Raw genomic sequence first — 26,793 nt, forward strand, 5'->3', positions numbered from 1 at the left:
TGCAGAGAGCTTTTACTGAAGCAGATGAAGAGGAAACAGTAATATTTGTGTCGTTCAACGGCGCAGCGACAGCATAACGTACAGCGACGCGGGCGCGCCGTTTAGTTTGTTTTTAAATATCTTCTAAATTTATGGCCATCCCACTATGAAACATATATGTTTTTTTTGGAAAAAATGTCAGCTTTCCAATAAAAATAAAAAAAAAAAAATTTTTAAAATACCCATTTGGGTCAAAATTAAAAAATAAACTTTATTTTTTAAAAAAAGAGGGTTAAAAGTTTTTTTAAAAATTTTTTTGTAAAATTTTTAGAAAGTACATGAAAAATGCTTTAAATGCATTATAGAAACATTAAAATCGGTAAAGTATTATAAAAAATATATGGTTATGTATTATAAATATATGGTTATGGATACTGTTTTTCACATGGGATTCTGTTTAGGATTTGACTGGGAAAAACATGTGGGATTTGATATGGTTTTATGCATAGATAAACCGTTCAAATACCCCATGTCTATTCCTAACTAAAATCCTGTCTCAATTTCCCATATGGTTTGACATGGGAAACCACATGGTAAACCACGTGGTTTCCTTCATGGAAGTAGGGTTTTACATGGTTTTTGACATAGGATCCCATGTGGTTTCCCATGTGGTTTCCCATATGGGGATTTTCAATAGGGTTGGTTAAAATTCAGGTAATTTTATAACACTGAAGTTGGCTATCTCAATAGTCATGCAAAAATCTACTTGCATTTTAACCAACAAATTCGTTTTTTCAGCAGATTTTTTAAACTAAATTTAAACTGAAAAGTAGCTCGTTCTCCATCACGAAAATTTAATAGAGTGGAAAAGAAGGTCAAACTTAAATATTAAGACAAAAATTGGATTTTTTAGTCTTGCACCTGAGAGGAAATAAGTGATTAAAATCACTGAAAATCAAGAAACACTCAATATTAAAGGTAAAATTTTTCATATTTCTATATTATTTAAAATACTTTACATTAAATAGTAATAAATTTTTTTATATTTATAAACTTTTTAGAAAAATGTTATTAAAATGTAGTGACTTTTGACATTTCATAGGTAAATTTTAAAATCAATTTTTATCTATTATTTTGGGTATGTTTACATAATAATCTATTTATACAAGTAAATTAGCTCATTTTTAGCAACTATCAATCAAGAAATTTGCATTATCTAAAGTATTTCCATGCTTTTTTATTAAATTTTCATAACTGTCAATCTAACCTTTTTTCTGTGCAACTCAACTTAAAAATTATAATTCTAAGTTAAATTCAAAAAATTTTATAAAATAATTCTTAAAAATGAATTTTATGGATATTAAACATCATTTTTACAAATTATGAGATTTTATTAAAAATAGGCCGCAACGACTTTAGATGAAATATAATGGACTGACCCTACCCTAATTTTTGATAATTAATATTTAATTTTCAAATTCTTAAAAATCGGTCCGTTTTATTTGAAAATAAATTATTGCAAACGAAAGCTGAGGTTTTTTTCTATGGGCATGTAAATTTTCAGAATGTCCTTTTTTGTTTTTGAGGTATTAAATTTCAAAGAATAAATTGTGTCGCGGGCGCCTCGCCTCACGCCGGGTGCCACGCGGTTCAGTGCCACCGCGTCGCAGCGCGCTGCAATTTATTCTTTGAAATTTAATAACTCAGAAACAAAAAAAGGGCATTCTGAAAATTTACATGCCCATAGGAAAAAACCTCACCTTTCGTTTGCAATAATTTATTTTCAAGTAAAACGCACTGATTTTTAGGGAATTGAAAATTAAATATTAATTATCAAAAATTAGGGTAAATTCTTAAAATATTAAAAAATAAAATTTACCATTGGAAAGAGGACGAAAAAACCTTTCAGAAACATATTCTATAAAATTTTTCTAATTACAATTATGTTTAGAAAAAATTCACAAAGTAGCCGGTGTTGGCAAAATTGGTCAAATTGACCCCCCTCTACCCCCTCCAAATTTTCGAAAAAATTAAAAATATTTTTTTAGTCACATTTATACTTGATAGAACAACAAATTCCCCAAGTTTCAATATTTTTCAAGAAGTTGAAATTTCAACTTAGGACATTTCACGTAAAATGCCTCATATCTTTGTATTATAACCTGGACTACAATTTTTTTTTTAAATCTTTATAACTTTTTCATTTTGAAACCAATCAATTTACTTTGTACAGAAAAAATGTTTCTATTAAACAGGACTTTCCAACAATATACTTCAATTGACCACATTCATTTTTTTTAAAAAGTTATGAACAAAAGTCAAAAAGTGGGCCGACCTCGACTATGCTCCCCTAGTAATTTATAAAGGGCATAGCAGGATAAGTATGTGTTAGGTGCCTTGCTCGGATTTTCTTGAAATTTTTAGATACAGTAGGTATTAATTGGAGTAGTAGGGGAAAGGTGTACGAGATGATCCCCCTAAGGGAAAAAACCTATTATTCAAAGAAAAATCAACATATTCAAGTTTTTTTTGTACGCACTACTAGATAATTTATCTGTCTAACTATTCTGATTTGAAATATTTGCAGCCAATTAATATTTACTATTCAATATCAAATATCAATGTTAAATCTTAAATATACTTTATTTAGGTCATAAACGCTTTTGACCACTGACCACGATTCGTTTTCCTATTTTATAATTACGAGGCATTGTCTACAACGAGAAAATTAATAAAATAGATGTAGATGTCAACTTTTTGTTTTAGATAGGGAAGACTGGGGTAAACCCGCGCACAGGGTAAACCCGCTCACTAGCGATTTGACGCTATGAACTGTGAATAGTACTTAACATTCAACTTATATTAACGAACTTTCGTTTAGTTTCATGAATTCAACATAGAATCAGAGACGATCAAATGTTTTTAGAGGTGTCAGAAAAAAAACGTATTTTGGATTTTTAAGTTTTTCGATCATTATTTTTGAGTATTAATTTATCTGGCAAATTTTTTTTGTTGCCATTGGATGTCCTTCTTCGAAGTACATATATAGTTTTGTCTTATTTTAAAAAGATTTAATTAAATTTATTCTGAAATGTGAGGAATACACTCGGGGTAAAGCCGCTCACTTAGTTTTAAATTTAAAATTTAGAATAAAATAATTTCACGTATTATATTTCAACAATAACACAATTTATGACTTATTAAAACCAAAATTGTAACTACATTTCACTTTCTCTTAATAAAATATAACACTATTTAAATCCATAGTTGTAATTCATGAAATCTATGTTCATTATTTATTAAACCAATTTGTTGTTTATAGAATTGTTTATATATCTCATAAATTATCAATAATAAATCATACTTAAGACGGGAATAAGACGAACTTTAATATTTAAAAAATAAAACTGTTCCGTCTTGAAAAGATAAAGTGAACGGTTTTACCCTGGAAAATTGTGATTTCGAAATTTGGTATATGTTTATTAAAAAGTTTCTCTAAGTAAAACTAAAAAAGATAAATCAAAAACTCTTTTTTATTTTTTTAGTAGAAATCATAAGCTTTCAAATGATATAAATTAACTTGGATTTAGAGAATAATTTCCTAGATTTTAGCCGATCTGAAAAAAGTGAGCGGGTTTACCCCAGTCTCCTCTAAGTTAGTTTTCATGATAAAAACATATAAGAAGCGAACAAAATTGAATTTTTAATTAATACTAGAAAATTCACTTTGAGGTGAGACAAAATACATGGGAATCGGGAATCAGCTACTACAACAAAAGTTATTTAAGCCCAAAGTTAAGTTTTCCTTAGATCAAAAGTATGAAATTTTTATTTTTTCCAATAGAATTTTTTTAATGATGCGTGTTGTCATGACAGTTTGACTAATTCATAGGTATGTCATTGGCAACGTATTACCGTATTTGCCTAAAAGGTGGCGCTAATAGGCTCTCCAAAATTCAATAGGATCATCTTGCCCCAGGGGATCATCTCGTACACCTTTCCCCTAATTTCCCGAAGTACTATTGCATAAAAATAATTTTTATGGGAGTTATGGGGTTAACAAGAAAAATAAAAAAACATGATTTTCTCGAAAACAGCTAAACCGATATTTATGAAAGTTAAATATGTTATGGTTTTCGTTAAGGCCTTTTAAAAAAATTATAAAATTTTTTTTCAAAAAATAAGGGTAAAAAAAATTTCAAAATTTTTTTGGCTTTTTTTTGGGCATAATTTTTGGAGTACTACCGCCATTTTTTTCTAAATAATCCTTACATGTCCTAGAATTATTAACCGAAGTGCAAAAAAAATTGAAAAGGTAGAACACAGTAAAAATTAACAATGATTGCGAGCATGCACTCATAACCTTGTATAACAGCCCAAAAAAAAAATGTCGGGGTTGGGAGATCAGAGTACCCTACCCCCATGTATTTTGGGCCGCTGAACACGAATCTGGTATTCGTTTTGGTCTAGCCCCGAAAATTTCTTTTTGTGGGACTGTGTTATACAATAGGTTATGAGTGCATGCTCGCAATCATTGTTAATTTTTACAGTGTTCTACCCTTTCAATTTTCTTGGCACTTCGGTTAGTAATTCTAGGACATGTAAGGATTATTTAGAAAAAAATAGCGATAGTACTTATCAAATTTTGCCAAAAAAATCCAAAAAAATAAAAAAAAAATTGTTTGCCCCTATTTATTGAAAAAAAAATTTCATATTTTTTTTCAAAAGGCCTTAACTAAAGCCATAACATATTTAACTTTCATAAAAATCGGTTCAGCCGTTTTCGAGAAAATCATATTTTTTTATTTTTCTTCTTACCCCCATAACTCCCATAAAAATTATTTTTATGCAATAGTACTTCGAGAAATTTTTACTTCAATTAATACCCACTGTATCTAGAAATTTCAAGAAAATCCGAGCGGGGATACCTAACACATACTTATCCTGCTATATGTTCTTTGTAGTGAATTTTTAAGCATTTGAAATTTTTGAAAATCTTAATTTCCATGGAAATTAATTAAATTAATAATAATTTAATATTTATTTCAAAAAAACTGTTCTTGTTCCGAATAATTTTACAATTGACGATATTAAAAAATAAATGTATTACAAAATTTTTTTTGTGTCTCTAATTGTTTTTAGATTGAATTAAAATATTCTTTAGTGTTAGGAGGAAAGTCAAAATTCTGTTTGGAAATCAGGGAAAAATGAAATCAAATTTTTGTGGCAACCTTGAATAAAAAGAAGACGAAGAAGAAGAAAAAAAGCAAAATAGAAAAGCGAATTTATTGAAAATTACATAACGGAAAAAAACACTCTCAGATAAACTTATTTTAGTATAGGTATACGGGAAAAAAATTCCTGAGAAAGTGTAATGAAAATAATGTGTTACGATAAAAAGAATTATGTGAGAGGCAAAAAAATGAGGAATTGGCGATAATTTACGATGTTGTGAATTAAATGCAGATCGTAAATATATATCAAGGACTTGAAGAAGAAAATGCAAAGAAAAAAAATAAAACATTTGGAAGTCGATTTTTTTTCTTCTCACACTTATATACTTCTTCCTTTTTCTTCTTCTTCTTCGTCGTCGTCGTCTTCTTTGGCAACCTTGAAGATGCGCCTCCTTAACTTTCACTCGTGCTACTGCAGAGGTAACAGTAACCTCGTGATTATGAGTCAATATTCTATTCAATGTCGAGACGTTTTACTGAACTTTTGGGTACCGTAAACATCAAAACACGTTTACTTTAAGTTATAGATTTTAAATTAGTAATCAATTCCTCTATATAGTCACTCTATAGTCATGAAATTTAAATTAGCCTCTTAAAAAAATGAAAAAAACAAGAAAAAAGAAATGAAAAAAAATTGAGAGAAGTTTTACTATTTGAATTTTCCCTCAATATGTTTCGTATTCTTGAAAAAATATTTACATAGAAAATAAATGCGCGAGTTTTATTTGTACAAGTCTATGAGAATCATTTAAGAAATTCAGAAAAATTTTAATTGTTTAAAAAATTATTTATTTATTATTAATTATTTATTATTCTATTTATTTTTATACTATTGTTACACTCAGAAAACAGCCAACTAGACTTTTTATTTGTTTAAAATAATTTTATTTGGTTTAAATAAAATTTAATTTCGTTCAAATAAATGTTATACATCAAATAACATTTTTATTGAAAATAAATAAATAATTGTATTTAAGTTTATATTTATTGGTACAATTTATATTTATTTTTACAATTGAAAGTTATATTTATTTTACAATTAAAATTTTTACATTTATTTTCACAACTCAATTTATTTAATCCCTTTGTAATAAATTTTCAAATATATTTCATTCTAACTTTTATTGACGACCAATAATTGTTAATTTTTATTAATGTCTTACACAATCTTTTGTAAAAGTGAAGTATAAAAAATATTTTATAAAAGAATCATGTAATAGAAGGATAATGCATTTAATGTAAAATGAAAGTTTAAAAAGGGTTATTTATAAACACTGCAATCAAGATTTTCGAAAGGAATTTCGTTTCTGTGGAAAGTAGAATTTTTTTCCTTTTTTAGAAAAAAAACCTACAGTTATCGTCTAAAAGCAATTCTAAAAAAAACAGAAAATGATGCAAATGAGAATTTCAAATTCATGAAATGAAAATTAGAAATATAGAATTTTTAAATTTTAAATTTTTCATAATAACTTTCTGTATATTTAAATTATTTATTCTGTGTTCGATTTCGAAAGAAAATCTATAAATATTGTGAATATTTTTAATTTTATAATTTTAACAGGTATCATATCAGAAGGAAATAAATATTGGTTCTTTTTTCGTTATTAAAAGCATAAAATTTTCAATAAATTGGTGTTGCAAATCAAAAAAGCGAATCAAGTTTTGTTTATGAAAAATCGAATTCTCTTTCCGTTTCGTTAAAATAAATTTTTATTTGGATTATAAAATGTTATAATCTAATTTTGTTTCTAAATATTTTGTTGTTCTTATATTTTTATTAATTTTTTAAAAATGTATGTATTGAAAAAATGTAATTATTGGTATAAATACCATTTAGTTGACTTCAATAAAAATTATTTGATTCAAGTAAAAATTTAATTGATAAGAGTTAAGTAATAATCGGTTATTTGAATCAAATAAATTTTTTTTTCAGTGTAATATATTTAGAATATACTACATTAACATAAATATAACTGAATTTATTTTTATAATAATAAAAATTTTTTAAAATAACTAACTGAAAAAAATTGGATTTTTTTAATTGTAGTACAATTATCGTTACTCTAGATTCATTGACACATTTATATAAATCTGGTTCGACTCTGAGTGTTAATAATTATACTAGAATCCCATTGTTTGCTAATGATGAATATCGCTCCAATTTTCTAAGATAATCTCTGATCCATGTGAGTTGAAAATAGAAAAAAAAATTTTAATTTTTTAAAAATAATATGAAAAAAAATTATTGGATTTAAATAATCGATTACTTGTCTATCAAAAAAATATTTACTACTTAAGTCAACTAATTTTTATTTCTCTGACCCTAAAGAATATTCTGATTTACTCTAAAAATGATTAGATACTCAAAAAAGGTTCTACATTTATTTACGAATTTCTCTAATTGTAAAATTATACGAAAACATCAATAGTTTAATTTAAAATAAATATTTAATCATTATTATTTTCCCATAGGAATTAAAATTTTCAAAAATTTCAAATTTAAATATTTTGAAATTAAAAAAATTTTAAGAATACACGGAAAAAATAAATTCTGTAAGAATTCCTGAATTTGTTCCATAATTGAGGATTTGTGCAAAGTTCCAGAAATTTTTAGAAATTTAATGTAAGTATATCTGAATCGTTCCGAACTAATTACGAAACGGTTTTTGTGAGACTTTCAAAATCAGCATTGTAAATAAATTCCTGGAGAAATACAGGACTGGTCTATAATATTATCGAAATTTTGTCGTAGAAATTATATTTCTTCTAAAATAGTATTTACAAGCGTCTAATCAAGGAGAACTCCAGTTTAAATTTCATAATAATTCCCGAACTTCATCGAAAGAAAAGATGTGCCGACCCCGTTTCTCACAAGCGCTGAATAAAAGTAAAGTCTAGTATATAAGAGACTTCCCAGGTCCCTACAACCAGCGTGCGATTCAATGCGTCGTGTATTTGCGTTTATTTGTGTATAAATTATGTGTGCGTTAGAATATATGTAGGTAGCTATAAGTGTATTATGTATGTATGTATGTATGTATGTGTGTGTATCCTCCTCAACCAATCACAGTTCGCCTTGCTTGACGAATGTCGATCAAGTATATACGCGTATACACAACTTCTTTTTTTTATTTTCTTTGCTACGGAATTGTTCCGGAACTTTTCTGTAGCCCTTATAAGAGCTTCTTCATATATGAAGCGACCCTCTGAATTTTTCCCGAACTCATCGGAAGTTCTACCGTCCAGACTATCTGAAATACTCAGCCGCTACATTTCGTAAAAACTATCACATAAATACCGAGTTCTTACTATATAATTCCTGGATATCTATTTTGAAAGTTCGACATTTCTTCCAAATAACAGCTCTATAATAATTACCGACTTTTGCTCATATCCTCAATTTCGGAACGAATTAGGAACTATTATTGAATTACTTTTTTCCGTGTATTATTATAAAACATGCAGATATCAAGCATGTGTGAATGACATCTTCATATTTTATAATAATTTAAATTTCCATAAAATTTTTCAAAAAAATTGAATTACAGTCGGGCCTCCGAACTGAACGCTTTCAAACTGTACGCTGTCACCAAACTGTACGCTGGCTTTAGTTTTTAAGTGCTCCACAGTGTACGGTGGCGCTACTAAATTCAGTGCCGTATATTTGAAAATGTTGCCTTTTAAGGAAGAATCTGAGGGACAGTCAAATAAAAAGTTATTCCAATGTCATAATTTCGTAATTTAATAAAAACTAATTAAATTTTAAATTCGTCTTGTTGGAAAGGCGAAGAATTTAATTTTGAATATTTAAAACGATTAAAAGTTTCATTTGAATGAAAATTATAATTTTCTGTCAATAAGAATAAACATTTGTTAAATTTTAGGTTATGTTACTTAAATCATTCATTATTGACGACAAAATTATCATTTTTATTCAAATATATATTTAAAATTTTCAAAATTTAGAAAATTAAATTCCTTACGCTTTTACCAAAAGGAATTGAAAATTTAATTTGACTTTTTTTTAAAATACTAAATTATGACATTGGACTAACTTTTGTTCCGATTGTTTATCAAATTCTTCCTTAAAATTAAAAATTTTACTGATTTAATCAAATTATTTTCTTTTTCATAATTTGGATAAATCAGTGGACTTCTTTTAATTTTATGAGGCAATACATTTTGGTTAAAAATTGTTAATTTTTCTAACATTTATAATTTTAAGAATAGTATATATTTTTATGATTTCAATTAATTTTAAATCTAAAATTATGTATATTATAGTCCCAGACGATAAATGAGGAGCAAATTTTCAAAATTTGATAAATTCCTATTTTCTTATTATTTTGAGAAATCGAAATAAATGACTTTCCTGACATAACCACTCAGTTAATTTCAAACTAAAAAATTTGTAATATTTAATATTTGTAACAAAGTTTTTATATTTAATACGTTCTGTTTTTAATAAAACTTTCACATAATAAAGTAACTTTAAGGTTTTGGTAATTTGTTCTAATAACAAACATAAAAATTAAAAGTCAATTTGGTTATGTCAAAAAGTTTTTAAATTGAAAATTCGCTGTTAATAAATTTTTTTTTAAATTTAACAGGGACATGACGATTTGTGAGATATTTAGATTATTAAATTTATGTTTATCTCGATTTAAAAAAAAATATATTTATCAACTTTTGAAAACTTGCTCCTTAAATATATAAGTGTACAGTCCTGAAAATTAAATAGTGGGGATGAGTTCGTCAGCGTACAGTTTGAAATCAAGTGGAGGGGTTATTTCTGGGGTACCGTACAGTTCTGCGGCCCGACTGTATTTACAAAAATTTTAATAAAATCCTTCGACATTTTTTTAAATAATTAAATTGATGTGAAAAATCACATCAATTTAATTATTTTAAAAAATGTAATAAAATTCGTTGCAAGAATTCAATTATTTTCATAAATAATAAAATTTTTCACAGGATTTCAATTATTTTTAATACAGTTTTAAATAAATTCCTCAAAAAATGTAACTATTTCCAAAAATTTTTTCCAAGAATTCAATTACATTTCACAAATATTTCAGCGAAGAATTTAATCAAATTCTTCGCAGAAATTCAAATATTTTCAAAATATACTATTTTAATAAAATTTCTCAAAAGAATTCAATTATTTTTAAAAAATGTAATAACTTAGAATTTTTTCAGGACCTTCATTTTTGTCAAATAAATTTGTTTTTATTGTGGCCTTGGGTCCAAAAATTTGAAGAAGGTGTTAAATAAATTTAGTACTTATTACTTTGTTTCATCGACTTTGTTTAATAATTTCAATTTTTTTAATTTTATAAATCCATATCATTGAAAAATGTAATAAGTCTAATCCACACATAATATTGCTTTTATATTCATAATTTTAATTATACAATCCTATTTACACAACTATTTTATATTTTCTGTAGTCCTGATGAGCTGTGTTCACAGTGAAAATGCATTCGATGAAACAAAGTAATAAGTACTAAATTTATTTAACACCTTCAAATTTTTGGACCCAAGGTCACAATAAAAACAAATGACAAAAAAATGTAATAAAATTTGTTGCAAGAATTTAATAATTTTCATAAATGGGGCAAAATTCCTCAACTGTTCCCACCTAAAAAAAAAAATTTTTGGGATCGGGTTGATACTTTCCCAAATGGTAGTCCTGATTGACCTACACTTAATTACTAAACGATGGGACTCTACAGGGATGCGTTTCTAAGATTCAGGAGCACGAATTTTTTACTTTCATGCTTTATCATTAAACTTCGTTTTTAAATAACTTTTATAAATTTAATCCAATTGAACTTTTATTATATATTTTTGAAAAGGTTTTTTCCTCAACTTTAAGAATATGAAATCCAATTTAAAATATTTTTTTAAAAAAGTGTCTTTTTTTAATTTTAAGAAAAAAAATCAATTTTTCCTTTTAAGGCCGGACTAAAAAAATTTTTTTTTCTCAAAAAATAGCATTTTTTACGTACTTTAAAACCACTTATTAATGAAAATTTGATCTGCACATTTTAAAGGCCAAATTTGAGTTTTTCTACTTAAAAAATTATTATTTTGCTTACAACACCTATTTTAGTTATGTTAGAATCAATTATTGGAATAGAGAATATGCGTTTTCACTTGTTTGGTTCAACTAACCTATTTGTTATTAAAACTTTTCTAAAATTAAAAAAGGTTCCCATTTTTTAAATAAAAACTACTAAAAAAATTTTTTCGCTGATAAAAAGATAGTTTTTATTTGTGCTTTAAATTTGTACACAAGAAAAATATGACTAGTCCTTTCCCAGCATAAATTTGATAAAATACAGTTAATTAAATAATTTTTAAGTAGAAAAACTCAAATTTGACCTTTAAAATATGCATATCCCATTTTTAATAACAAGTAGTTTTAAAGTACTTAAAAAATGCTATTTTTTGAGAACAAATTTTTTTTTAATCCGGCCTTAAAAGGAAAAATTGAATTTTTTTTCTTAAAATTAAAAAAAGACAGTTTTTAAAAAAAATATTTTAAATTGGATTTCATATTTGTAACGTCCTGTAATAATGACGTCATATTTTAAATATTAGAAATTTCTGTATTTTATACAAAGACATATTTTGAAGAAAATATCTAAACTGAGAGAAGATAGTTATAAGCCTAAAAATCAATACTCTAAAATTTTGAGTTTTAATCTCAGAGTATACTATCTTCGTCTCCACACACAAATAGAGATTTCTTGAAACTATGTTCTTTTAGTCTATACCGCTAAAAGGAAGATAAAATTCCTTTAAGATGAACCTTATTATTTACAACAGTCCCTTTTTACACAACTTCATCAAAATATGTTTTCATGAAAATAATATTAAATTCTTTTAAAATATATTCTGTTTAAATTTAAATAATGTTAATAAGATTCAAAATGTCAAATTAATTAATTATTACTAATTAACAATAAAAATTATTAACAAAATAATTGTTTTTAACAAATTAAAAATATTTCTAACTAGGTATATAAAAATCGACATAAATTAATTAGTTAATTTTGATGTTTCGAATATTATAAACAAATAATTAACAATAGACAATTAACAACAATTAGAATTAATTGTTGAACAGTTAAAATATTAAAGTCCGAAATTATTAAATAACAATTTTGATTATTTGTTTTATTAATTAATAGAATGTTTGAACAAATTATCCAGTTTATTGTTAAATAAAATATTAATTAACAAATTATTATTATAACTATTAAGTAATAAAATAATAATCAGAATGTTATCGAATTAGTTATAATAAACTGTAACGAAGCATTTCGTTATGATTTTCCCTTTTGGTTATTTAAGTTTAATATTCATTTTGAATATTCGCGGGTCTTTCGTGATTGGGCCGGAGGTTTTGGGTTTCGTTTTGTGCGGTGGTTCCAGCGTCCAATGGGTGAAGCGGTTTAGGAGTTCGTCTGTTGGATCTTCGAGGGAGCGTCGCGAGAGGAAGCCGGCCGGCATCATTATCATATTAGTTTTTGTCATGAGAGTTGATACAAGTTGAATCAAAGTAATATTCGCGTCAATTGATAATTAATTGCCTTTTAGTCAAAATCGTTAAGTTCCAAGTGTAAATACCGATTAATAAATTTAGAGTATTAGTTAATTACAAGTTTAATTATTATTATTTGTTGTGTTTTGTGTCGTCTCATTATTGCTGCCGTCGTTTGATTTTGGTAAGTCCAAGTTAATTTTTGAAAGCCTGTCGTTCTGTCTCGCCGTCGTCGCATCCGTCGGTTTGGTTCCGGGGCGGAATTTCCCCTGAGGTTATTTTGTTATTTGAAATGAATTGTGCAGTTGATGCAGTTTAATTGTTTATTAAATAATATCTGTCACAAATTTGGCGCCCAACGTGGGGCAAAGCGTTGGACTGAGAGACAAGGCGACATGGTTTATATTTGTATTTTATGGCTTTATAAATAATATTTTTGGAGGCTGAGAGGTTTGTGTTTGGACACTGAATTTTTTGGGTTTGAGTGATGGTCGAATTGGCCATATTTGGGATTATTTTAAGTGATAAAGTTGGTTTGAAAAATTTATCTGAAAACATGTGCTCGTGAAATATGGGCAGACATTTTGGATAGGCGCGAAAAGCAAACTTGAAAAATGTCGAAGTTGGGACAATTATTTTTCTGTGAGGCTAATTTTTCGGTAATTCCAGTGTAATAAACAATTTTTTTTTGGCAGTGATTTTAAAGGTTAATGGCAAATTATTTGGGAACGTGGCACGAAATTAATTGATAAAATAAATTGGGAAAAATCGAACGGATTATTTTTTGTCCGTAAAAGTATTGACATAGTGTTTGTCGTGTTGAGTTGGTATTGTGAGGTCAATACTTTGGCTGTTGGTTCAAAAAGTTGAACTTTCTGGTGGATTTTTCTCGAAATTCTCGCGAGTGATTATTTTTATTTTGTGGCAAATTGATGAGTGGATTTTTATTTTTATTGGGAAAAATATTTTTTGGCGGAAATAAAATTCGGGAAACTTGGGAAATTTGACAAATTTTCGAGGAAGCAATGGTTGAGTGCAAGTGCACCGAGCACATGGCAAGAGACGCCGATTGAGTATTGGTGGTCAATACTATTGCGTCGGAAGGAAAGGTTGATTTTTCGAAATTGTTTCCCGGCCATTTTAATTAATGAACATTAATTAAAATTCAACAAGTATTTTTGTCAAATATTTTTTTTTAGGTTTTTGTCGCGTTTATGGTGTTAATTTGTAAAATATTTTTTGTGTTTGTGTATTATTTGGGTTAAAATAATTTTTATAAATTCTGGAAAATTGAATCCAGGGACGAGGTTGCCAACAAACGAGGGAAAAATTTTACATGACGGCGATTTTGGGCCGTAGGAAAATTTTGAGCGTTACTGGCGGCCATATTGTGGTTTTAATTTTGAACAAAAATTTTAATTATTGAAAATTTTTATTATTTTAATCCGAATTTCGAGTGAAATTTTTTGTGATTATTTTTTGTGTTTGGATTTTTATTTTATGCTATTTTGTGGGAAAATAATTGTTTTTTATTTATTATTTTTCTCAAAAATAAAGTTTTCGAGGCTTTGAAAATTTTTCAAGTGTAAATTTTATTTTTTTTTAATTTGTGTTATAGCATAAAATTTTGGTTTTTGTTTTAGTGTAAAAATTTCCAAATTGTGGTTAAGTGTCACTAAACATTTTTGGGTTGTTTATCATTTTATCATTTGTTGAAAAAAATTGATATTTAATTTTTATATGGCAAATTGATGGTTAATTGATGAACAATAATTTTTTTTGTGGATTTAGCGAATAAATAATTTGGGTTTGGCACGACGAGGGGTCGTAAAGGTCAAAACAAATTGGGTAAATCCATGAGGATTTAGATTTGTTTTAAGTGACAATTTACAAATTGGCTTTTGGGTTTGGAAATTTTATTTGAATATTATTTTGGTTTTTAGTGTGTTAAAAAAATTTTAAATTGATTGACAAATTAATTTTGTTAATTAATTGTTTGGATTTATTGTGGATCTATTTATTGAAATTTTGCACTTTTGGATAAACGTATCAAATATGGATTCGTATCAAAAGCATATGCTCAAAATTTTGGAAAGTCGGCAAGCTAGGGTCATTTGGAGGGAAATTCAAAGAACCCCCGTTAATGATTTGGTTCAGGATTTGGTTAGGGCTAATTGTAGTACAAAGGGTTCAATCCAGATACTACGGGAACGCTTATTGCGATTCAGGACCAAGGAAATTTTAGCGGGGATAATTTCGGTTCCGTGGTTGGAAATGTATGATGCGGCGGATTCTCAGAGAGTTTTCTTGAGCGAGGCACTTGCACCTCGCAGGGCAAGAACGGTTGATTACTCGGGTTATGAAACAGAACAGGATGCGGCCATTGATTTAAGTGCACATGAGGGCAACCTGTTAGGGGAACTAGATTCTCAGGTTTTATCGAGTAATGATGATTACTTTTTGGGTTTTGAGAGAGAACAGCAGTTAGAAAGTGCCGAAGTAGCTTCGGCCAGCAGTAGCACTGTCACGACTTGTGTGACGTCAGTGGACAACTCAGTGGTGACCACAACATCGAATTCGAGCGGGAGGGCCGCAACGAATGTGGTTTGGAGTTCGGCAGTAGGTGGCGTCACCTCTCCAATGATTACACCGAGTAGTTGGAGAGTTAGTCAGGTAGATGCTAGGATGCATTTCCATCCGGATTTGGGAGCTATTTTTGCCCAAAATAGAAACGTAGAGGTTAATTGGTTACACCCCCCAGTTAATGCAGTGGCCCAGACACTTGAATCGGTTTCTGATAGGGTGGTGTCTCCCCAAAATTCGGGAAATTCGGAACCTAGTGGAGGTTCTGGGGTAATTTCGGAGCAACAAAATGCGGGTTTCGAGGCTATTCCCCAACAGCAAAATGCGGGTCCTGGGGTTATTTCCCAACAACAAATTGGGGGAACTGGGACAATACCCAAACGGCCCCAAATAAATCGGTCCGATAGTGGGACACAGTGGGAGCCACATGTCCCTAGAGTAGAATCGGCAGGTTATTACTCTCAAAGGAGTAGGGCTTATCAGGCTGAATCTAATTTTGACCCAAGCGATGAGGTTGTTAATAGTTTTCCGGGTGGGCACCATAAGAGAATATCTTCTTTTAATAAAGATATTAAAAGGGTGCTTACTCCTCCTGAAGCAGAGGAGTGGGGAAGACGAGCAGGAGGTCTTCCAACTCCAGTAGGGATGGATACGGAAAGCGATAGCTGGGATGAGGTTAGGAAGAAAAGAAGTAGGAAACAGTCCCAAGGGCGTAAAAATAGTTCTTTACGCAAAACTAGGCTTTCAACGTGGCAGTTGTCCAGTGACTCTGAGTCAGAGGCGAGTCTGGACTCTAGGAAAACGGTAAATAGGTCAAAAAAGGGCCATCATCACCACCACCATGGGTCTAGTTCGAACTTAACAAAAACGTTTAAGGACTGGGAAATTAAATTTTCGGCGGGCGAAAAGGAGGACCCAGAAGAATTTTTAGAGCGACTAGGGGATTGCATTTCATGCTATGATCTCTCTGGTCAAGAAATTCTTAAGGCGGTTCCTTCGGCGTTGCGTGGGGCAGCCAGTCGTTGGTATAGGTTGACTAGGAACGAGATTGTTTCGTGGAAACAATTTAAAAAGGCGTTCTTGAGAGAATTCTCCAGTGTTCTCGATGATGAGGACCTTTGGGACGAGCTTAAAGCTCGGACTCAGGCTAAAGGAGAAAGAATTTCAACTTATATTATGAGTCTGCGCACAATAGCCGATCATTTTAGGCATCCTATTTCTGCTAGGAAATTTTTGCGTGTGGTTTTTCGAGGGTTAACACCTGATTATCGTAGGTATGTGTCGAATTTCGAGGTTGAAAATATTGGGGAATTAGAGCATATTCTGAGGAAATACGAGCGAATTAGGGACATTGACAAGAGGTATGTTCCACCCCCGGCTAAGGAAAAGATGAGGGTTCCGTCGGCAGCACCAAAAGGGGTTCCAAAAGGGACAAAAGTGGATGCATTAGTCGAGGGCTCTTCATCTGAAAGTAGTAAGAGTAGTAAAAAGTCTAGGGGGCAAAAGAAGTCCAAGAATAAAAATCAAGCGAAACAAGAAACAACGGAAATTAAGGAAAATGCAGTGGATGCATTTGGGATGAATCAGGGTCGGCCTAGGGGAGCTGCAGGGGGTCAACCAAATAAGGGGTGGCCCAAGCCAATGCAGGTAGCTCCGGGGCCGGCACAACCTATAATTTATTCGCAAAGTGGGGGTGCAAGGGCCCCACCTAACGCACCGAGCGGCCAAGTGGCTGGTGCATTACCCCAACAAGGTAGGCCTAAACCGGGTATAGAAAACCAGGGTAATGGTCAGGTTCCTTTTATGGGTATTTGCAATGGTTGTCAGGTTGTAGGACACCGTTTATCCCAGTGTCCTTATCGGGTTTGTTTTAGCTGCCAACAACAGGGTCATTTTGCTACAGAATGCCCTAGCAGACAGCAAGCTCAGGTTGAGGTTTCGTGTCAGGTTTGTGGGGCTAAGGGAGCAGTTTTTGCTCAGTGTCCAAGGTGCGTCGAGTTCCGAAGATATTTGGAAAACGCGAAAGGGGGGGGACAATCCAACTTCTTCCCCCCCCAATCCAAACAGTAGGGACAGGGTTAGAGGTCCCTGTTAATAGTAATGAAGTATTTTTGCGTGTTCAAGAGATGGATTATTCGTTGCCGAGTGAGGAGAACTCACTCTCGAATCCATCTCAAGTGTGTATTGTTGGTGAGGAGGACTCACCTGCAATTTTTGAAAATTTGTGTTTGTCGAGTGAGGAGAACTCACTCTCAAATGTTGAGAATTTGTGTGTGTCGAGTGAGGAGAACTCACTCTCAAATATTGGGAATTTGTGTGTTGCGAGTGAGGAGAACTCACTCTCAAAAGTTAGAAATTGTGTCAGCGTGAATTTGGGCACATTCGGTAGGGCTAGGCTTGAACCATGCTCAGGTCGTCGCGGGACTTGGGACGTTTCTGGTGGAACAAATGGCTCGCCAATAGTGGTTACCGAAAACGAGAGTAGTGACTTTGGTCAAATGAATGAGGAGTACTCATTCTCTGTGGGCTTAGATAAAGCTGTGGTTTCTGCGAAAAATCTTAGTGAGGCCCCTGGTATTAGTGGGACTAATAGTGTTGAAAAGGGTTCAACACGTAAAGTCCAGGAGAGGGGAGAAACTGCATCGGATGCAGTAGGTTCTCCGGATTCAAACGAGATTGTCGATGGGACTAGGCTTGAAAATAGGTACTTTTTAAAGGTAATCATTGCGGATCGTCCATATTATGCATTGTTCGATCCAGGGGCAATGGTTTCGGTTATTGGTCCCAAATTGGCTGAAAAGTTTAGAGAAAGATTGGAACAAGCGGATACGGCAATCCAAAGTGCCATTGGGGGATCCACTCAAACTTTAGGGAAATTAAGGTTATGGTTGACAGTCGATGGATATGCGCAGTCTTTCGAGCTGAAAGCCCTTAGTACTTTAACCCAGGACTTAATTTTGGGAATGGATTTCTGTAGGGAAATGGATATGGATGTCCAGCTTAGGAAAGGTCTCTGGAGGATTAATGGCCAAGAATGGCATAAGTTTGCGTCCGATAGTGGAGAAATTAACTCTGAGGGTATTTTCGCGGAATGTGCAGGTATTTCGGAGCTTACAGTTGATCAGAGAAATGAGGTTCAAAGTTTGGTTAATGAATTGGTCCTTCCTCAAGGTCAGGAACATGGGGTGACGTCGTTGACGGAGCACCACATTAGGTTGACTGATCACTCGCCGATTAAGCATCGGCCGAGGAGAATGTCTCCAATGATCATGCAGTGGTTGATCAAGGAGGTTCAGAAATTATGGGATCAAGGAATTATCGAACCAGCGTCCAGTGATTGGAGCACTGCGCCGGTTATAGTCAAAAAGAGTGATGGGACACTCAGGTTATGTTTTGACTATAGAGACCTCAATAAGGTGACAATTAGGGACGTTTACCCGATACCGAGTATCGATTTTATTTTGGATAAACTGAGGAAGGCTCGTTATATCTCCAAAATCGATCTCAAAATGGCGTACCATCAGGTACCGATGTCGGCGGAAAGTAAAAAGTACACGGCTTTTTCGGTTCCAGGTTTGGGTCTCTTTCAGTTTAAGAGAATGCCTTTTGGGTTAACAAACGCCCCCGGCACGTTTCAAAGGTTTGTGGACTCGTTGTTTGGTCCAGAATTTGAACCTGTCGTTTTTGGGTATCTCGATGATATCATAATTGTCACCGATGATTACGACGAGCATATCAGATGGTTGAGGATAGTTTTAAAGAGATTGGCGTCTGCTGGTTTGGTGGTAAACCCAGACAAATGTGAATTTGGTTGCTCTCGGGTAACTTACTTGGGTTATGTTTTGGATAGGGATGGTTTGAGGCCTGATTCCGAGAAGGTGGCACCGGTGTTAGAATACCCTGCACCCCAGGATATTAAACAGCTTCGGCGTTTCTTGGGAATGGTTGGGTGGTATTCTCGTTTCATAGAGAATGATAGCGAGATCAAGGTACCACTTTTGAGGCTTCTTCAAAAAGGAAGAGCTTGGGAATGGACAGCTGAGCATGAGGAGGCTTTCCAAACTTTAAAGAAAAAGTTGGTATCGGCCCCGGTTTTGGCTCGGCCGGATTTTGGCAAGCCGTTCACTGTCCAATGTGACGCTAGCGACTCAGCGATTGGCGCGGTGTTGACTCAGGAGTCTGAGGATGGCGAACACCCAATTGTGTACGCAAGTAAGGCTTTGACAGGGGCAGAAAAGAATTATAGTGTCACTGAGCGTGAGTGTTTGGCATTATTATGGGCCATTAAAAAATTCAGGCCATATCTAGAGGGATATCGGTTTAAGGCTATCACGGATCATAGTGCACTGAGGTGGCTCAGGAATCTTAAGGATCCGTCTGGTCGTTTGGCTCGTTGGGCACTCGAGATGCAACAATGGGATTTCGACATTGTTCATCGTCGCGGTGTTAATCATCACGTACCGGACGCATTGTCGCGTATGTACGAGGATAACACGGACGAGATGTCGGCTTTCAGCACCATTGATGACCCGTGGTACATCAAGAGGAAACAATTGGTTGAGGAGTTTCCTCAACGTTTTCCAGGTTGGTTGGTGGAAAACAATTTGTTGTATCGTCATAGGAACGATCCATTATTGTTACCAATCACGGGCGAAGAACAGGGTTGGAAGTTGGTTGTCCCAGAGGAGCATCGGAGTAGGATACTCAGGGATGCTCATTCTGAAATTGCAGCAGGTCATTTGGGAATAGAGAAGACATATGCTAGGGTGGCTGCAGAATATTACTGGCCAGGCATTTGGCATGATGTCCAGAGGTTTGTTCGCGAGTGTCCTGATTGTCAAAGGTTTAAGGTTTCGCAGGAAGGACCTCAAGGGTTAATGGGTCAAAGGATTGTGGAACAACCGTGGACGGTGGTTGCAGCGGACTGTATGGAGTTTCCATCCAGCAAGAATCAGTGTAAGCATTTGGTTGTTTTCCAGGATTTGTTTACACGCTGGATTGAGGTTAAACCGATCAGGTCGGCTGATGGCAAATCCATTGCGAAGGCATTTGAGGAATTGGTAGTGTTCAGGTGGGACACTCCTCACTTTCTGTTAACGGATAACGGAAAGGAGTTCGACAACCAACACCTCAAATCCGTTTTGGAGGACTATGGTGTCAGGCATTTAACAACGCCGCCATACCACCCCCAGGCTAACCCGGTCGAACGAAGTAACCGTACTTTGAAAACGATGATTGCGACTTTTGTAGGCGAGGATCATCGGAATTGGGACAAACATGTCCATGAGTTCCGACATGCGGTCAATACGGCCGTGCAGTCTTCGACAAAGGTTTCACCGGCCTTTTTGAATTATGGTCGTCAGCCTCAACCAGTTAAGAGTTTGAGGAGAGAAGTTGAAAGTAAGGTTACGGTTCAGAGGATTGATCCAGAGGTTTGGTGCGATAGGTTGCGTAGGTTGGACGCGCTGAGAGATTTGGTTGCAAGGTTTATTGACGAGAAACGTGAAAAACAGAGTCGTTATTATAACCGTAATAAACGAGAGGCTACTTTTCATGTGGGGGATCAGGTTTTATGGAGAACTCATAAGTTGTCGAATGCGGCAAATAGGTTTTCGGCAAAGTTGGCTCCTAAATTTGAGGGTCCCTATGAAATTGTTAGGCAATTGTCTCCGTCGGTTTATGAATTGGGTTCGGGTAATAACCGCCGTGTGGCTAAGGTTCATGTGTCCGATCTCAAACGTTTTATACCTCCACGTTCTCGGCAATAATTTTGAATGTGTTACTTATTTGTTCTATGTTTTAGATTTGTTCGAGCCAAGTTTAATTCTTCAAGGATCATCGTTATCATGGGCGATATGTGGCGCAGCAAACTCCCTTCAGGCTCTGGTCAGGCATCAGGAGGTGCCATTAGACGGGTGGTGAGAAGCCATGAGGTTTCTAGTTCCTCGGAGTCCGATGTGTCCTTGCCTCCAGCTGGTGTTCGTTCTGTGGGTCGCGGAATTTCTTTCGCCTGGCAGGATGAGGAGCAAGCTTGTGCAGCTCGCCCCGGCACAGGTGTGGATCGTGGAGTTTGTTCAGCGGAAAGTCGTGAGTTTTTGGAGAGCCAGTACGCTGTTGAGGAATTGGACTCAATCGTGATGGACCAGGAGGATGATCCTGTTTTGGTCAACGAGGGAGTTAAGAAACATAAGGCTTGTGGTCGTGAGGAACCAGAGGTTCAGGTCCGACCACGGGAGCCAAATGTAATGGTGGTTCCTCGTCCAGCGGACCGATTCAGGGAGGAGGCTAGGCTCGCACGGCCTGTGTTGACTGTGGGACGGATTTTCTGTCGTTTGGACCGCATCCCGACGGATCCGGAGTTGGATCCTCCTATGGGGGCATGCTTCAATTGCTGGAGTATGTCCCATAAGTTGGCTTATTGTCCGGAGTCAATCGACATTTTCTGCCGAAATTGTGGCCGATATGGGGTCACTATGGAGGTTTGCCCACGCTGTGCACGAGCCTACCGCTTGTGGATGAAGCGTTCGGGGTCAGCGATGTCGTTGGAGAAATCTGACCAATCGGAGTCAGGAAGAAGAGATCAGGGGACTAGGGGCGGCAATAAGGGAGCCGTCTTTCATAAAAAAGTGGCCTCGGTGGTCGTACAGGCTGAGGTTGATGGATCGGGGCAACTTGCTTCAGTTCCGATGGCTGAAAGGTTGCCATTGGATGGCTCAGCGGCTGAGCTATTGGCTGATGTGGTGGTTCCGGATCCAGTGCCTTCGGCCACTGGGTTAATGGACGATTTAAGGTTGCTGGAGGCATCTTTGGTTGGCCTCCCGCAGGAATTGGCGATTGCGGCTCGCACTGCCTTTTGGCAGGATCGTCAACGAAGAGGTTTCCCATAGAATGGGGGCCCCAGTAAAAAAAAGGATTATTTTTGGTTTTTATTATTATTTTGGTTTTTCATTTGAATAAATACATTTATTTTCTTATCTTTAATTGGTAGTTTTTCTTTTGTTAATTTTGGGTTTAATCGGCAACAATTTTTGGATTATTGTTGGCCTAGGAGAGGGGATTGTAACGAAGCATTTCGTTATGATTTTCCCTTTTGGTTATTTAAGTTTAATATTCATTTTGAATATTCGCGGGTCTTTCGTGATTGGGCCGGAGGTTTTGGGTTTCGTTTTGTGCGGTGGTTCCAGCGTCCAATGGGTGAAGCGGTTTAGGAGTTCGTCTGTTGGATCTTCGAGGGAGCGTCGCGAGAGGAAGCCGGCCGGCATCATTATCATATTAGTTTTTGTCATGAGAGTTGATACAAGTTGAATCAAAGTAATATTCGCGTCAATTGATAATTAATTGCCTTTTAGTCAAAATCGTTAAGTTCCAAGTGTAAATACCGATTAATAAATTTAGAGTATTAGTTAATTACAAGTTTAATTATTATTATTTGTTGTGTTTTGTGTCGTCTCATTATTGCTGCCGTCGTTTGATTTTGGTAAGTCCAAGTTAATTTTTGAAAGCCTGTCGTTCTGTCTCGCCGTCGTCGCATCCGTCGGTTTGGTTCCGGGGCGGAATTTCCCCTGAGGTTATTTTGTTATTTGAAATGAATTGTGCAGTTGATGCAGTTTAATTGTTTATTAAATAATATCTGTCACAAAACAAATAATTATTGAAATCATTGATTTTATTGTTGTTATCTTTAATAACACAGTGCAACATTTTTGAGGTCATCGAATGTGCACTAAGTTTTGACTTCAGTTTATGAAAGTACTTATCAAAACTAGCAAAAAACTATTTCAGTTTTGCTAGATTAGCTCGGATTTGAATTTTATCGACATTTGAATTTTTTTTTGAATGTTTACATTTTTCAGTTTTCTGATACGGGCGGATGGGAACACTGGCTATTAAAAGTTTATTAAAAAAATTCGCAATGGTCACAATTTGAAAAGCAATAATCTCTCTTTAATTACAGAGAAAGAAAAAAAATTTGGTCGAAAATTGTTCCAGTTACGAATTTTTTTTTGGCTTTTTTACATTTTTTGGTTTTATGAAAAGGGCGGGTGAGAAAGCTGGATATTAAAAGATTATTAAAAAAATTTTTGAGGTGGTCACCATTTGAAGAGCAATAATTCCTCTTTAATTTCTGAAATTGAAAAAAAAATTTGGTCGAAAATTATTTGAGTTATGAATTTTTTTTTGTAATTTTTCAAATTTTTCGGTTTTTTGATAAAGCGGGTGGAAACGCTGGCTATTAGAAGTTTATAAAAAAAATTCGCAATGGTTACCATTTGAAGAGCAGTAATTCCAACCTAATTTCTGACATTGAAAAAAAAATTTGGTCGAAAATTGTTCGAGTTATGAATTTTTTTCGTACTTTTTCAAATTTTTTTTGTTTTTGATCCGGGCGGGTGAGAACGCTGGTTATTAAATTTTTCTTTTTTAAAAACGCAATGGTCACATTTTGGAGAGCAATACTTCCTCTTTAATTTCTGACAAAGAAAACAAAATTTGGTCAAAAATTGTTCCACTTATTAATTTTTTTTTGACTTTTTTACATTTTTCAATTTTTTGATTAGGTGGGTGGGAACGCAGGCTATTAAAAATTTATAAAAAAATTTCGAATGATCACAATTTGAAGAGCATTAATCCGTTTTTAATTTCTGCCTAAGAAAAAAAATATGGTCAAAAATTGTTCAAGTTATGAATTTTTTTTACTTTTTTTTAATTTTCGGTTTTCTGATAACGGAAGTGGGAATACTGAATATTAAAAATTTATAAAAAGAATGCGTAATGGGCACAATTTAAAGAGCAATAATCCCTATTTAATTTCTGCCCAAGATAAAATATTTGATTCGAAATATTTGGTTTCGAAAAAAGTAAAAAAAAAAATCAAAACCCTCGGTTGCACAGGACCTCGGGTATACAAATGTACAGAAATAAATAAATAACACGAATAATTTTCTACCAATTTTTTTTCTTTTATCAGAAATTAAAGAAGGATTATTGCATTTTAAAATTTGACCGTTGTGAATTTTTTTAATTCATTTCTTATAGCCAGCGTTCTCACCCGCCCAGATCAAAAACAAAAAAAATTTGAAAAAGTACGAAAAAAATTCATAACTCGAACAATTTTTGACCAAATTTTTTTTTCAATGGCAGAAACTAGGGAGGAATTACTGCTCTTCAAATGGTGACCATTGCAAATTTTTTTTATAAACTTTTAATAGCCAGCGTTTCCACCCGCTTTATCAAAAAGCCGAAAAATGTAAAAAAGTCAAAAAAATTCATAACTCGAACAATTTTTTACCAAATTTTTTTTTTCAAAGTCAGAAATTAAAGAGGAATTATTGCTCTTCAAATGATTACCACAGCGAATTTTTTAATATAATCTTTTAATAGCCAGCTTTCTCACACGCCCGTTTCATAAAACCAAAAAATGTAAAAAAGCCAAAAAAAATTCGTAACTGGAACAATTTTCGACCAAATTTTTTTTTCTTTCTCTCTAATTAAAGAGGGATTATTGCTTTTCAAATTTTGACCATTGCGAATTTTTTTAATAAACTTTTTATAGCCAGTGTTCCCATCAGCCCGTATCAGAAAACTGAAAAATGTGAAAATTCAAAAAAAAAAATTCAAATGTCGATAAAATTTAAATCCGAGCTAATCTAGCAAAACTGAAATAGGTTTTTGCTAGTTTCGATAAGTACTTTCAGAAACTGAAGTCAAAACTTAGTGCACATTTTATGTGTTGCACTGTGTAATTATGAATGTTTAAACAAATTATTGACAATTAATATTTAAACATTGTATTAATTAACAAATTGATTTGATAATTATTTAATAACGTAAATTTCATCGAATTGTTTGTTTTAACTAAATAATTAATAATTTCATAATTGTTAATAATAATAATTGCAATTGTTAAAATAATTATTATAAACAACCGTTTATTATTATCTTGAATATTTTAAATTTAGAAATATGTTAAAATTAAGAAAAAATGCTATTTCTGTAAATTCTAGAAATTGGAGTTGGAAGGGAGATGAAGTTGAGGAACGATAAGACTGAGCCCCTTTTCAAAGATCCTCCTACGCTTAAAACTGATAAAAATGGGACGGACCCAAAATTCGCCTATCAGGCCCATTTCTTAATGCATTTTCTCTCCATTTTCTTTTTCTTAAACCAATCCAAAATTAACCAACCTCTTTTTCCCTTTCTACAATATTTTCATCCCCGAATTTTCCTCCCTTGAGAAAATCAGAAGTGGGAACTGTTACATAAATATACGTGTTCCTTAAGGAAAATTCAGAGCTCGAAAAGCTATCAACTCAAATAAGAGTTCTCAAAGAATATTCAAATTTTAAGTTCTATTTTCAAGTTCTATATCAAGTTCTATTTTCAAGTTCTATTTTCAAGTTCTATTTTCAAGTTCTATTTTCAAGTTCTATTTTCAAGTCCTATTTTTAAGTTCAAGTTTTATTTCAAATTTTAATTTAAAAATTATAAAAAGAATAACAAGTCAACATCTACAACTTCATCTCTGCTTCTAGTTCCAGTTTTCACTGAAATTCATCTTTAAAGTTTTATTTTACAAAATTCCATACGTCTTATGTGAATGTATGGAATCGTTTCTATTAAAATTCTTGTCGTTTCTTCATTAATTAAATCAAATAAGAGAAATAATAATTTGAAAGTATTCCCAAGCTATTGGACGCAAGTCTAGGCTTAAAATAAATAAAATTAAATAAAAGTATCATTACGAACCATAAAATTATTTTTGGGACGTAACATATTCTTAAAGTTGAGGAAAAAACCTTTTCAAAAATATATAATAAAAGTTCAATTGGATTAAATTTATAAAAGTTATTTATAAACGAAGTTTAATGATAAAGCATGAAAGTAAAAAATTCGAGCTCCTGAAACTTAGAAACGCATTCCTGTAAGGTCCCATCGTTTAGTAATTAAGTGTAGGTCTATCAGGACTACCATTTGGGAAAGTATCAACCCGATACCAAACTTTTTTTTTAGGTGGGAACAGTTGAGGAATTTTGTCCCAAATAATAAAATTCTTTACAGGATTTCAATTATTTTTATTACAATTTAAAGATATACAATTTAAAGTATATCTGTTGAGATGATTAGGTTGACTCTTCCAGTCATCTTTCCTGTTCTGATACATATATACAATTATTCCCTTCAAACAGGAATATTTCCAGATATATGAAAAATGAGTGATGTTCGTCCTATACCTAAAGTTCAAAGTTCAAAATCACTAACTGACTATAGACCTATTTCCTTGGTATGTACTATGTCTAAGCCTTTTGAAAAAATAGTATGCAAGCAGTTAACAGAGTTTTTAACATCCAATGATTTATTAGAGCCTCTGCAATCGGGCTTTCGCTCTAAACACAGTACATGTACTGCTTCATTAAAATTCTTAACTGATATTAAACTCGCTATGGA

General features: G+C 32.7%; 1 protein-coding gene across 1 annotated transcript; it reads left to right on the forward strand.

Annotated features, from left to right (window-relative positions):
* Positions 1 to 12,615: 12,615 nt before the first annotated feature.
* Positions 12,616 to 22,237, forward strand: LOC122508866. The gene is made up of 2 exons (XM_043622464.1): positions 12,616 to 12,949; positions 21,152 to 22,237. Exon 2 carries the CDS (start codon positions 21,195 to 21,197, stop codon positions 22,233 to 22,235), a length of 1,041 nt encoding a protein of 346 aa, XP_043478399.1. The 5' UTR covers positions 12,616 to 12,949; positions 21,152 to 21,194; the 3' UTR covers positions 22,236 to 22,237.
* Positions 22,238 to 26,793: the final 4,556 nt, after the last annotated feature.

Source organism: Leptopilina heterotoma, unplaced genomic scaffold (assembly GCF_015476425.1).
Source record: "Leptopilina heterotoma isolate Lh14 unplaced genomic scaffold, ASM1547642v1 Lhet_58, whole genome shotgun sequence".
NCBI classification, from domain to species: Eukaryota; Metazoa; Arthropoda; class Insecta; order Hymenoptera; family Figitidae; genus Leptopilina; species Leptopilina heterotoma.